Genomic DNA, 14,652 nt, shown 5'->3' with positions numbered 1-14,652 from the left:
CATTCTCTCAGTTCTTGTTCTGCAAGGGGGCTCTGGAGAAGTCCTTGTCTCTCGAGAGGACCTGGGATCCTGGAAGGAGGCAATTCAGTTCCCATGAGATGATGGCTCCTGCTTAGGGGTCCCATCATGGGTTGATGTCCTGCTCCAGTGGTTCCTGGAAGGCGTAGTCCTTGTAGGCAATCACCCTATGGATCTGAAACAGGGTGCTGCAAATCCTGCCTCAGTCTCAGAGGGAAATGAGATCAGTTAGATAAATCTGGGGCTGACAAACCTTGTATTACTAGTTATGAGATGAACACTCCTTAAGGGATTAATGGCTTACATGCTGAGCTAAGCAGACCCCTAACCCAAAGTTGAAGATAATAAAGGAGACAGATACAGAATGAAGGCTGAGATGCCAATCTTCATCCTGCTTTTAGTTACCCATGGGGCATCTGTAGGCCCGAGTGAAGAGTCGTTGCTTTTAACAAAAATAACTTCTCTGCTTCCTGATATACATTTGCCCTCATTCTGCCAAGAGAGTGGGATCTACAGAGTCAACCCACCGAGCATCCTGAAGGTCAGGTGGCCCATGAGGCCAAGAGGATCCCACCAGCAGGGCAGGGAATGGAGTTATGGTTTGTGGAACTAACATTTTGGCCTTTGTAGGTGTTAAGCTCATCTTCATAACCAGGATTGGTGCTCTTGAATGCATCTCTCAATCCCTTTCTGTTTTCCCTGGGTAGGAATGAAGTTTTTGGAGGACTGCCCCATACAGCCTCTCATTCCCTTGTATTTGCTAGTGGGTGGGATCATCGGTGCCTTAAAGGTAAGGGTTTTTTTTTTTTTAATTTGTTCTTTTTAGTTATATATAACAATAGAATGTATTTTGACATATTATACATATATAGAATATTACTTCTCATTCTTGTGATTGTACATGATGTGGAGTTACATTCGTCATGCGTTCATATATGAACATAGGAAAATTATGTCTGATTCATTCTACTGTCTTTCCTATTTCCATCCCCCTTCTTCCCCTTCATCCCCCTTTGTCTAATCCAATGAACTTCTATTCTTCCCTAACCCTGCCTCTTATTGTGTGTTATCACTGCATATCAGAGGAAACATTTGGCCTTTGGTTTCTTGGGACTGGCTTATTTCACTTAGCATGAGAGTCTCCAGTTCCATCCATTTACCAGCAAATTCCATAATTTCATTTCTCTTATTTGGATGAGTAATATTCCATTGTGTATATGTACCATGTTTTCTTTATCCATTCATCTATTGAAGGACACCTAGGTTGGTTCCATAGTTTAGCTATTGTGAATTGAGCTGCTATAAACATTGATGTGGCTGTGTCACTGTAGTATGCTGATTTTAAGTCCTTTGGGTATAGACTGAGGAGTGGGATAGCTGGGTCAAATGGTGGTTCCATTCCAAGTTTTCTGAAGAATCTCCATACTGCTTTTCATAGTGGTTGAACCAATTTGCAGTCCCACCAGCTATATATCAGTGTGCCTTCCCCCCCCCATATCCTTGACAATATTTATTGTTACTTGCATTCTTGAAAATTCCATTCTAACTGGAGATGAAATCTCAGTATTTAAACTATGGTTTGTCCTTCTTGCTCAAGTTTTACTTATTGTCAGGGTGGAACATACCTATCAATATTCAGCTACTCACAGGGTGCCAGAACAATATCCCCCTAAGTGAGGCGTGGAAGTGACAGGGTTGGCTTCAGAATCACAGATTTTTCCAGATGAGGGGCCTTCACCAAGGGTTGGATATCTTTGCAATAGCTTTCTTCCTGCTATTGAGTTCAATGTGCTAAGTTTTAGTTTGGATCTAACAAGAGGAGTGACCAACAGAGGAGTGACCAATTGACAAGCCAGTTTGGCCATTGAATTCATCATGACCTTTTTTTGTGCTTCTTTTTTAAAAAAGTATGCTGTTTAGGGCAGAAGAGTTTGCATTTGGTGAAAAGGTGGGTTGTGTGTGTGTGTGTGTGTGAGAGAGAGAGAGAGAGAGGGGGGCCGGGGAGAGAAGAGAGAGCGTGGTGCTGAGGATTGAACCCAGGGGTACTCTGCCATTGAACTACACCCCCAGCCCTTTTTATTTGGAGATAAGATCTTACTAAGTTGCTGGGGCTGCCCTCGAATTTGCAATCCCCTTGCCTCAGCTTCCTGAGTAGCTGGAATTGTAGGCATGCACTGCAACACTCAGCTGAAAGGTATGATGTTTAGGGGTTTGTATTTCTGTTTTTGCTATGTGTCAGTTGACCATGTGGAATTAAACTGGCTTCAGTCGTCAACCAACCATTAAACTCTGGTGTCTGGTGCTAAGAGAGCTTCTCTCTGACTCTCAAGCCCATGTAGAGAGCTGATTAGCTCGTGGGTTGTATTGGCATCTGTTCAAACAGGAAAGAGACTGAAGAAGAAATATCAAGTGGCATGCAGAGCTGAAACTTAGGTTTCCAAAATCCCTGGTCACAGAAATGTTACACTTGCCAAAAGTACCTCAGGTCAACCTGTGCTTATCAGTGACTCTTCCTAACCTCCAAGCCCACCTCACAGCTTCCTATCAAAACTAGAAAACATAGTAGCTATTTTTTCCAAAGAGGACACATAAGAATGAAGCAACAACACAATAGAGAAAACAGAATCAAGAGTGCCATATATAAAATCATTCAGAGTCACTGTCTGGTTTCTTTGCCAACTTCCTCCTGGTGCTGGGATCCTTCAAAAGATCTTGGCCAGAGGCGTTGGTCATGCTCTTGATTTAAGACATCAAAGGAATGTCTTTAAAAATATGTGTTCTCGTATGTCATGGATATCCACAAGCTCTGTGACATCTTGGGAAATGTCTGATTTTGAACTGACCATTGGAGCTTCATTTCCCAACAGCAATGTTCTGGTGGGCAATGTTCTGGAATGTACAGATACGCGTTATCATCCCTATAACAACATTCCCCAGGAATTCTCCTGAGGCTCTGTCTGGCTCCAAAGAAACCCAGGGACTGTCAGCTCAGAGAGGCTGCATATCCCCTGTGGCCCCCAGGTGTTAGGCAATGCCTTGGGCACCAAGGAGATGCTCAAAACAAGAGCAAAGTTTTCTGCAGTAATTACCTGTGCCATCCATCCCCAGCTGACTGCCTCATCACCAGGTTGCTACCTGGAACTTTCCTGTAGAGCTGCTACTGTCCCCAGAGTCAGCCTCCTAATAACAGCCAGCTTTCCCTTTACAAAAGCCAGCTCAGAACCCAAAGGTAATTTATTTTAATGAACAAACCAGGGCTCTAATAAACAGCATCGATTTTTTTTTCCTGGCCATCTAAAACTGTTTGAAGCCAAATTAAATTTTGGTGCTCAACATGGTGAGGTAATATACAGTGAGTCCATAACAATAGAGCAGCAGCAAACAGGTTTATGGTGCCCCCAGAGGCCCAAGTTTACTTGTGATGATAATGCTTTGTGTTTAACACCCGCCCCCCAACACAGTTTGCCCAGCCCAGCATCTTTAGTGAAATGCACCACATAGCATCAAGGTATCGCATTCAAAGAGAAATCTGAGCAATGAGGTGGCATTTCCCGGAGTTACCAAAAAGAGCTGGCGGTCATGACCTACTAGGTCACAAAATGCATTTAGCAGGTTGTGATCTGATTTAAAAATAAAATAAAACAGAAAATATGAGAGTGCCTAATAAGTATTGTGTGATACTATATATGGACACCTGCCTGTTTGTCATCCGAATGGAAATAATTTTGAGAGGACAAGGGGACTCTAATAATCATCATGGTGGGACAACAGCACAGACCAGGACTTCTCTGAGCTCCCAAGGACTTCGAGTTACCCAATTTCTGGGTCATGATGTAAAATGTATTTGTTGCTTTGGATCATGTTAAAAGAAAGTTTCAAAAACACTGATCTGGGGCTGGGGTTGTGGCTCAGTGGTAGAGCGCTCGGGTAGCACATAGCACGTGCGAGGCCCTGGGTTCCATCCTCAGCACCACATTAAAAAACAAATAAATAAATAAAATAAGGGTATTGTGTTCAACTACAACTAAAAAAAAAAAAAAAAACCCGCGTTGATCTGGTGGCCATTATCTACCCAACACTCCACCTCACCTCCAGTGTCCCTCTTCCTAGTGCCACCGTGAACAGCTTGCCTTTCGCAGGTGCTGTGCTGACATCTGTGTCCCCATTTGGGACTCATTCTGTCCTCATAGCGCCCCCGTGAGGCAGGAACTGGCATCAGGAATTCTTTTGAGTACAATGAACACCAATAACAGAAAAAGAAAAGAAAAAGAAAACAACTCTAACTTAAGAGAGAGTTTATTGGAAGAACACATTTTGAGTTCAAAATGTTGGTGGAGAAGCAAGGGACCAGTTTGGCTCCGGAAAGCCTGGGCAGCAGGTCCCCTTACTGTAGCTTCCTGGTTCAGTGGCAGAATGCCTGAGCCCCACCTAGTTCCTCTCTCCTGGCGTCACTGGGCCCAGGAACCAGTTTGAAGAGGACAGCCTGAACCAAGGACCCTGGGTGTCCTGTGGCTCCCTGTGTGCCAAGAGCAAGGGAACAGACCTCCCGGAGGGCAGGTAGCACAATTTATCCTCTCTAGACCTAGGATGGGTAGGAGATTTGCCCAAAGAGTGAGGTGATGCTCACGGCAGTCTGCTGGGCAGTGTTCTAGAATGTCCAGAGCATTGCCACCGGAGCTGACGAGGAAAAGAAAGGTGGTGTTCACCGAGGCCTCTGCTCCAGTCGAGGGGCTTTCTCATCTCCCTTTGTCTTTGCCATGCCACTCTCCCTCCCAGGAGGTCCTCCCACCTCTCCTCTCTTGAGGGGTCCTGAGTCTGCCCCCTTTTCCAGGAAGCCCTCCTAGATGAGCCAGCTCCATGCCGGACTCCTTGAAGTGTCCCATTGCTCTTCTTAGAGAAACATCTTGCCTCCCAGCCAAGCTGCAGGACTTGTTCCTAGAGAGCTGGAACAGGACTACCAAATAGGAGGGCTCCCTGGCACAGGAGAGACCCACTCTGATTCCAGCACCACGTGGTGTGGTATATAGTGGTCAGACAGGTGTGGGCTGATGGCCATCTCATTTTTTTTTTTTTTTTTGGTACTGGGTATTGAGCCCAGACGCTCCTTACCAATGAACTACATCCCCAGTCCTCTTACTTTTTTTATTTTTGGAACAGGATTTCACTGTTTGCTGAGGGTCTTGCCAAGTTGCTGAGGCTGGCTTTGAACTTGCAGTCCTCTTGCCTCAAACTCTGGAGCCACTGGGATTACGGGCATGTGCCACCAGACTGGCTCCATCTCATTCTTCACTCACTGTGTACTGAGTCGAGTGACTTAACTTTTCTGAGCCTTAGTGTCCTCGATCAGGAAGCAGGGTTAGTCATACACAGCTCATAGGCTAGTATAGGTATTAAATAAAGTCATTCATAAGTGCCAAGTTTTGGACTAACTACTTAAGTTTTGCTATTTTTTCATAAATAATAGCTCTCTACTGTCGAAAAACAACAGAATGCAGATAAGTACCAAGGAGAACATCAAAATCACCTGTAAATTACACCACACAGCAAACAAACATCGCTGTTGACTCTGTAGCCTGATGGCTTCCGTTTGGGTCCTTCTGTGCACAAATTTATTTGGCACCTAATTGCTGAGAGAATTAAATGAGGTGCTGTACACGAAGCACCTCACCTAGCACCAGAGTGTCTATCCTTTTGTGCAATGTCCATTTCCAGAGTCACTGTCACCAGCACAAAGATAACTCCCATATCTCAGTCACAGCCCTCACCTGTCTCTGTTCACCACCAGCCTCTGACCACCCCCTCCTGGCCACCATCACCTACATGTCCGTCCAGAATTTTAAATGGAGCAAGTCCAAACCCGAGGTTGTCACACACCTCAAATGCACAGCTCAGGCTCCTCTGCTCCCCAGCCCTCTTGATATCATTGTCCCCATCACTGCCCCAGTCTGGATCCCGTTGGTGACATTTCTGGACTCGTCCCTACCCTTCCATTTCACTTGGGCTCTGGGTTTCACCCCTCACCAACCTGCATGCTCTTGGCCATCAGAGGATTCCCTCTAGCCCTGCTGTCCTTGGGTTGGGGGTGCACTGAGGTTGGCCATAGGGGAGCTGGGGAGCTGGGATAGAACAGATAAGCAGATTCGGTTTTCAGAGGAAATCACAGGGAAGCCGGGGAATGGCCAAAGGTCTCCCCAGCAAAGAAGGCTATGTTCTTCCCCGGCTGTGTTTTCCAAGGGGACACTGAGACATGGGGTCTGAGGCCAGTCAGGTTGGTAGCAATGGGGATTCTTTGTGTAATCAAATGGAAACTGACTTTCTAAGGGGTGTCAGACTGGAGTCAGGCAGGGGCCATCTGCCAGGGGAAGAGATGGTCTTTGTCCCCCCAGAGGATTGCTCAAAGGAGAAGGTGTGTGCTCTTGACTTGAGGGATATGTGAGGACAGCCGGGACAATGCTCTTGCTCCACAGCCCCACTCAAGATGCAGATCCTAGGGACAGAGAAGGGTGGACACAGCCCAAAGAAAAGCAGCTTGGGTAGAGGAGGACAGGAAGGGACCAGTGATGCCTGGAGCCGCCAGGCCTGTGACGTGGCCTGCAAGTGGCAGGGGAATAGTTCCTCCTAAGACAGAGAGCCTGGCTGGGAGGTGCGTTAGCATCCACCAGGTATCATTCCTGTACTGTTAGGTGTCATGCAAATGCGCTAGAAAACTAGAAAGGCCAGTTGGTCCAAGCCTCACTACAGAGGTAAGTTTATGCCAGCTAATCCCGTACCCAAACCGGCTCCTGCGTCTAGGAGGAAGATGCCAGCAAGCTTGCTGACTATGGATTGATGTCTTCATTCATGCCAGTTCCAATTCTAATTAATCAAATGAAATGTCCTCCTTTAGCAGCTCTTCCAACTCCAGTATATGTACCTCTCATAACCTCTCTCTGTCTCTCTCCCCATCTTCCCCCCTTCTACTCCCTCTGTTCCCCACAACTTCTCCACCCTCCCCTATGACCCCCACCCCACGACCCTCCAGGTGTCTCTCTTGCTGCATGACTCCACCAGGATGAGGCGGCTTCTGTCCAAGGCTCTGGTGATTGATGACGACGATGATGATGAGTATCCCTGGAGACAGAACGCGCACAAATACTACGTGCACCTCATCCTCAGCCTCTTCCTCTTCCTCTGGTTTATTCTGGGGAATTACTGGGTCTTCTCTGTGTACCTGCCTGACTTTATTCCCCCTTTCCAGCAGCCCCAGGCGTACTGTGACAAAACCCTGTACCTCTTTGCCGTAGGGGTCCTGGTGCTCAGCCACACTGTGCTGATCTTACTGGTCCTGTGCAGCGGTTGTGTCTATGTGTGTTCCAGGTGGAGATTTGCTGGTGATGAAGACTGACAGCCACTCCTCCCGGCGTGTGCACACGTAGACACACATGCACAATTGGGGGAGAAAAGCATGCTGGGGAGTCAATAGAACCTTCCATAACGGGCATTTCAGAAACTAACAAAAGTGCACTGAAGGAGTCTACCAGACTAAAGAGAGTCTTGCCTGCCTGGAAGTAGGGAAAGCATTTTGACTCTTCTTTGGGTGAGAATTTGTACTCACGAGTTTTCAAAGGATGTTTCTTTGGAGGGGAGGAGATGAGGGGTGCTAAGAAAGGGCGATCTTTTCCAATCACAGGACAATTCCACGCCCTGTGGCGGGGTCTGCTGTTGTTACTGTTGCTACTGCGGAGCTCCTTCAGCTACCAGCACTGCAGAGTGGTAGGAAGGATGCCCACTAATAACTCCAACTGCCTTTTGTGATAGCTAAGGAGAAGTCAAGATATCCCCAACCCCAGATCAAAAGGTTTGATCTGATAAGTGAGGAGGACATCCTAAGGGGAGTTATAAAATCTGCCAAGTTCAAGGAATGGATTCCACAGAGGGGCTTTGGCTGGTCTGCCAGGGGACCTTATAGTGAGCAGTGTCCCTCTCATCTTCATTTCTGGGTGCTGCTACTGTATATTCTGTGCTTGACATGGAGTCCATTTCTTTTCCTGATAATCTGTGTGCTTTGTGGACGGTTCCATGTCATCAACTGGCCTTGCAGCTGAGCATGGTGACGTGCACCTATAATCCCAGTGGTTCAGGAGGCTGAGGCAGGAGGATTGCAAGTTCAAAGCAGCCTCAGCAACTTAGTGAGGCCCTAAGCAATTCAGTGACACCCTGATTCTAAATAAAATATGAAAAGGGCTCAGTGGCTGAGTGCCCCTGAGTTCAATCCCTGGTACCCAAAAAAAAAAAAAAAAAAAAAAATCTGGCCAGGTTACATGAATTAAAGTGCCACCAGTGCTGGTGCTTTGGGTTTCTGAGCTTAAATATTACCCAGCTGTTCTTCTGTTTAATGACAGAGTCAGCTTGGGAAGCTTTTTCTAATTTAATTATCTAGAAGTCTAGAATGATACCAAACAGCAACCCCTAGCATCCCATCTTGCTGCTGTCCTTGTAACATGAAGTTCCTGGGAGCCTCTGTACCAGGTTAGCAAGTGGGTAGTTTCTCCTTTTTTCTTTATTTATTTTGGAGTTCTAGGGATGAACGTGGGGGTGTTTTACCATTGAGCTTTTCATTTTTTATTTCAAGGCAGGATCTTGCAAAGTCACCCGAGCTGACCTCAAACTTGTGATCCTCCTGCCTCAACCTCCTGAGTCTTTGGGACTGCAGGCCTATATACCACAGCACTTGGCTTAACTTGAGAATTTTCAACGAAGACACTGTCGTGAGTGTTTCTAGGGAAAGCACCCAGACAGAGCACAGCAACTGCTTAACTGTGCTTATACCTCAGCTTATCTCTCTGAGGTGCCAAGCTGCTTTCTTTTTTCTTTCTTTCTTTTTTGGTGTGTCTGTGTGCGTCGGGAACGGCAGGTGGGGGCTGCTTTGTAATCAAACCAAGCCCCAGTAGCCATCGATGTAAGGCACTAGCCTGTCTCAGAAGTGTGAGCTCAAACCAAGAAGCACACTCTTCTCCATGGCTTTAAGAGAAAAGAGACTGTGAGTGCCAAGGAAGCTTCCCATTTGCATTTGGAAGGACTCTTCAAGGATCTGTCCCCTGGAGTCACCTTTGATCCACATTTCTCCCAGGCGAGAAGGTGCATAGTGCGCCCTCTGCTGGGAAAAAAGGAGAACACTCCTTATTCTGCCCCATCCCTCAGGGCAGTTACTGTTTGCCCGGGAGCTACTGAGTTGTGTCTCAAGTCGAGGGCTGAGACAGACTCTGGGCTCAGACACAGGGCAGGCAGGTGTTCCATGCCCCACCCCCACCAGGGGGTCTCAGCCACTCCCAGTCACTTAGCCAATGTTTGGACACAAACAAAGCTGAAAGCCAACAGAACCCATATCAAAGCTCAATCCAGGCCACACATCCACCAGTACTTTCCTTCATGTCCCTGATGCTAATTCCTGTGCAGAAACTTTTAAAGAACATTCAGGTTCCATCTAAAAATAATAAGCCAAGGCCACATAGACAATTAAAAAAAAAAAGCCAATTTGGTACTCATTTTTTGTTCTCTCCTGTTTGCTTCAGTTAGTTAGACATTAATTTGGAAATGACTCTAAGTTTACAAGAAAGTATTGAGGTGGAATTCACACCCCTCTGGGTGACGGATAGAGGGAGGAAATGACTGGACTGTGATTGACCCACCTGGTAGTGTCTCCTGGATACTGAGGGCCAAGCAAGTAGAATTTCTCCCACTCAGATCCCAGCACTGTCCTTGTCTTTCTGTGAAGCTAAGACATTCTGCTGGGCCTTGTGAATGACTCACATGGAGTCTGCCGAGAAGAAGGGTATGGAAGGACAGGATGCACAGTTGACCCCTTCATCCAGAGGAGAGACCACCACTGACTTGCCCTAACCTATGAGCATCAAAGACCTGAGCCTCTGGAGCCCCAGGCTGCTCCCTCGTCAATGCTTCTGAGGCTGCTGCCACTGGAGCTTGACAAAGATGCAAAGAGATTGTGGAAAATCATAGCTATAAAAATGGCTGTTGATTGGGCACAGAGACAGACACCTGGGAGGCTGAGGCAGGAGGATCACAAGTTCAAGGACAGCCTGGGCAACACCACAAGACCATGAATGAATGAATGGATGGATGGATGGATGGACGGATGGATGGATATTTGTTAGCAGATGGCAGATATGGGCTACTGTTTTGGTTCCATGAGTAGTTCCCAGTCTCAAACGTTGGACATTCCCAGTTTCTGATAGACCTGGACACTCCTGGAGTATTGCAGAGTCTTTATATTGATATAAATGATTTATCAAATACACCCGTTAAAGTGGAAAACTGGGGGCTGGGATTGTGGCTCAGTGGTAAAGTGCTAGCCTAGCATGTGAGAGGCCCTAGGTTCAATCCTCAGCACCACATTAAAAAAAAAAAAAAAGAATAAGTAAATAAAATAAAGTTTTAAAATAAAGTGGAAAACTGGTGTCTTGGAAAAAGAGTTTTTTTTTCTATACCTTTTTATTTTTCACAACAAACTTGAAGTCTTTAAATACTATGTTTGATATAAAAAATTAAAAGGAAACCATATAATTAAAATCAGAACTATAAGAAATTCTGTGATGGTTAGGAAGCAGAGGTTCTCAATCTTTTTTTTTTTGTTTTCCACACCCACACACTTGTCTTTTGCCCCGGAGGGAGCAGTAGAGGAAAAAGTGTGCTCATTCTATTGTACAGTCCCTCCCTTGCTATGGAGAACATCTATCAGGGATCCTAAATCATTATTAAAACCTGGACCAAATTTTTGGCTTTGAATTTCCTGGCAACCAAAGCAGAAGGATGATTTGATGATTCCCTATAAATTACACCTTCTTCCTGGAGTAAAAAAACACCACCTCTGGAGAAATACAGGCGAAACTGGGCGCAGTGGCTCATGCCTGTAATCCCAGTAGCTAGAGAGGCTGAGGCAGGAGGATCACAAGCTCCAAGTCAACCTCAGCAACTTAGTGAGGCCCTAAGCAACTCAGCGAGACCTTATCTCTAAATAAAATATTAAAAAGGGCTGGGGATGTGGCTCAGTGACTAAGTGCCCAGGTACAAAAATGGTCTATAATTGTGTTTTGTGTATTTGTTTGTTTGTTTGAAGGTCTGGATTAATCTAGAGCTGACATTTGGACTACTAGAAAGTGATGAGCCGCCTGGTAGAATCATTTCCCTTGCCTGGGGGAAAATTTTGATAGATGAACACAAGAAGCTCATGGTTGTAATTGCTTGTGTGGCCCAAAGTATGTGCTGAGTGAGCTGTGTGTAGCTGCAGAATAAGGTGTCTACCCAAGACTGACCCAAAGAGATGGCCATCATCCCTCCTCAGTGGGAACATGGTAAGGCAGAGGTATTCCAGGAAAATGAACATAGGAACTTAAACTTTTGGAAGCTATGAAAACTCAAGGGAGGGAAAATCAGTTGTTCCTGTCTGAGAAAAGACTTCAGCAAAGGTAAACTGTATATTGAAGTCAATATTCTTTGCCTGGCTTGATAGAAATGATAGTTGAAATCAGTAAAAATGGGACCATATCACTACAAGCAGCCACACCAGTGGTTCTCAAACCTCAGCCAACCCTCAAAACTACCCAAGAGTTTGTTTCAAATGCACAGTCAGAGCCCCCTGGCATTCTGATATGTGGGGCTCACCGATACGATTCAGCCAGCCAGAGAACCACATATGCCCTCAGACCTCAGATGAAGCGTGAACTGACGCAGGCCAGGCCATCTCAGTTCCAAACCAGGAGGATAATATGATCTTAATTCTAGAAGCAAAATGGTCCATGGCATTCATTTTTGCCTGCCTGAATCTTGTGCTGCATGTCTTCATGGTTGATGAAACCAAGTTTGTACACTTTGTTCCCACGCCTTCCTTGAATAATCCCTGGGGAAGAGAATCCTCCAGTCTATGGGATGCTTTGCTTGTTCTTGCTTCCAGTGGGATTCCAGAGGCTACAGCTGATGCACACAGACACTGGCAACCATCAGAGCCTGGTGGAGGCAAATTTTCTCCATCAAACTCATCATCTTCGGGTGGGTGGGTGATCTGCAGTAGAGATTCTAGAAAATTGAATGAACAGAAAATCCTGCCTAGTGATTCTAGTGGTATTTTCTTTTTATATGAATATAGAACTAAGAATAAAATAAATCTATTTTATAGAGATCAAATTTCAAGAGTTTACTCTTCAGGACAGCAAGTTGTGTGAGATATCTTGGAAGGCTACATTATGTCATTGTGAGCAAAAGTAAAATAGGAGGGGGACATTTTTTCAAGTACATTTTGTTTGTTTTTGACTGAATACTTCCTTTGTTACATCCTTCAGATTTTAAAATTTAAACTTACAGGGCTGAGTTTTTAGCTCAGTGGTAGAGCACTTGCCTAGCATGTGTGAGGCACTGGGTTTGAGTCTCAGCACCACATATAAATAAATGAATAAAATAAAGGTCCATCCACTATATATATAATTTAAAAAAAATTAAACTTACTTCATTATTCAGAAATAAAGCTATGCTTCAAAAGCAGCATGGGTTCTGCTGGAATTAAGGCTTGCACACACAACCTGCTCTAATCGGACTCCTAAAAAACCTGGTGATTCAAACATCCCTTTTCTGATCACCTAATCATCCATTAGTGTTGGGGGGGTCCCTGCCCTAAATGGTATGAGGTGGCAGAACACACCCTGGGTAGAAGGACACAGCTGGACTAGCCATGTTGGGCCACCTGGGGGGTCGCACTCAGGAACCCAGTGAGTCAGCAGGGAGGGTCACACTTTGTAGTAACCACAGGATGTCCCCTTGGGAGTGTGTGATTGGCTTGTTCACATAACTTTACAGACTGGCAGGCAGGTGGCACCCATTATTAGACTGAATGAGGGCAGCCAGCCCAGCTGACTGAGAAACCAGACGGAGCCCCTTCCCACTGGGTCAGGGACAGTGCTGGGGAGCTCATGCTTAGGTCTTTGGGCCCTTGTGAAACTCAAAGATGCCAAGGTGGCCCATGAAACTTTAGGCTTTACCAGGCACCTTCCTAAGTGAATCCCTGCCTTACCTTGGCCTTATTTCAGGGGTTACTTAGTCCTGGATTAGAATTTTCTCCACAACCACAATCAGTGATAAGATACACATTACCTATAAAGTTTAGGAAACAAAGACAGGCTCCCCTTCGACCTTCACCTGAATACTCACTCCTCCATCCCGTGCAGCTCTGAGCTATGCACAGTCTCTTCCCAGCTTTCTGATGACTGTCCCTGCAACTGCAAAACGGCTAGTTTTGGTTCAATTCCCAGGTCACTGGGGGAAAGGATTGCATCCCAGATTCCCTGGGGGTTTCTTTTATCAGCCCGGTGACCTCCAAGCAGGTCTTGCCACTGACACCTACCCAATCCCCCCACCCTGTCCCAGGGGCCTGGCCCTGTTGACAGGAATGACTGCTCCCCACCCCCTGCCTGAGAGTCACTGCTCTGCTCCCCACTCTCATGCACAGGTGCCCTTCACTTTAGCTGAGAGGGGAGAGGGAGGAAAGCCCAACTCCCTGTTTCAGGCCAGGTCAACCTCAGGCTCCAGAGCCCCGCATCTTCCCCAGGATCAGATGGAAGATGGATGGTTTTACTGGGAGCCACCTTTCCTGCCTTCCTTCCCTCACCGTCAGTCATTCTGGTTTCCCCTAAGATCATGTCCTCTGGGGAAGTGCAAAATATTTCAAGCCTCCCCAGCCCCCAAATATCAGTCCCCCCAAAACACCCAGCGTTAATTCTTTTTGTATTCTTCCAGGATATAATATTTATGTATACTTGAATATGTATACTTAAGCACCTATAGGAACTTTTACAGAAATTATGTCCAAGTATTCATATCATCCTGTCGTCCTCTGCTCTTTTTCTATTTCCTGGATCATGGACTTCTTTCCATGGGTTCTTCCCAGTGCAAAGAGATCTGCTTCCAACATGGCCAAGGAGTTAAGTCTCCTTAACTGGCATGGTCTATCATTTTTGTGAATCAAAATAGGAAAAGTTATAATGCAAAATTTTATTTTGCCCCATGAAAACAGAGAGTTCATTTGTCATTTCCGCCTTCATGTGTCTATGGAAGCAAGCCTATGACCGAGCCAGAACTCCTGATGAAGGTTGTGTCAGAGCCTTTTGGGTGAAGGCATGTGACTTTCCTGAGGGGCTGGGGAAAGGAAGAAGGGGGGGGTTACTATTTAACAGATTCAGAGTTTCTGTTTGGGAAGATAAAAAAGTTCTGGAGGTGGATGGTGGTGGTGGCTGCAAAGAACGTGAAAGCACATAATGTCACTGAACTGTACACTCAGCAATGATTAAAATGGCAAATTTTATGTTACAGAATGGCTAAATCACACAGTACTAAATTTCCAGCAATGCAAGGTCCTTGGGTCATCCTGTGCATATGTAAGGACACACACGCCACAGGCTCAAAACCCAATCCCGTGCTTAGCTGATGGTGGTCTGAGTGCCACCTCAAAGCACTGCTCAACTCTGGCTCAGGGGTTGGGGGAACTGGGAGGGGGGGATTATAAATTACCCTGTGACACACGGGAACAAATCAACTAACCAGTAAAGGGAAGGGGAAGTTTCTAGCCCCATCGAAGTTACTAAAAGAGGAGAC

General features: G+C 46.0%; 1 protein-coding gene across 2 annotated transcripts in view; it reads left to right on the top strand.

Moving 5' to 3' along the window:
* The window catches only part of Tmem272 (transmembrane protein 272), a 37,118-nt gene extending 24,648 nt beyond the window's left edge, over positions 1-12,470 (top strand). Inside the window, exons 4-6 of one of the 2 annotated variants that reach the window (XR_013423410.1) lie at positions 726-808; positions 7,040-7,594; positions 8,630-12,470. Coding sequence is in view for 1 of the 2 variants with exons in the window: in XM_040281560.2 (XP_040137494.1) it covers positions 726-808; positions 7,040-7,402 (446 nt within the window). In the remaining variant the exon portion in view is untranslated. Of the gene's footprint in view, positions 1-725; positions 809-7,039 lie in introns of both variants that reach the window. The other variant, XM_040281560.2, reaches the window with a different exon arrangement.
* The last annotated feature ends 2,182 nt before the right edge of the window (positions 12,471-14,652 follow it).

The sequence above is a fragment of the Ictidomys tridecemlineatus genome, chromosome 6 (genome assembly GCF_052094955.1).
Source record: "Ictidomys tridecemlineatus isolate mIctTri1 chromosome 6, mIctTri1.hap1, whole genome shotgun sequence".
Classification (NCBI taxonomy): Eukaryota; Metazoa; Chordata; class Mammalia; order Rodentia; family Sciuridae; genus Ictidomys; species Ictidomys tridecemlineatus.
The sequence above is the reverse complement of the archived record's forward strand: the minus strand, read 5'-3'. Positions and strand labels throughout refer to the sequence as shown.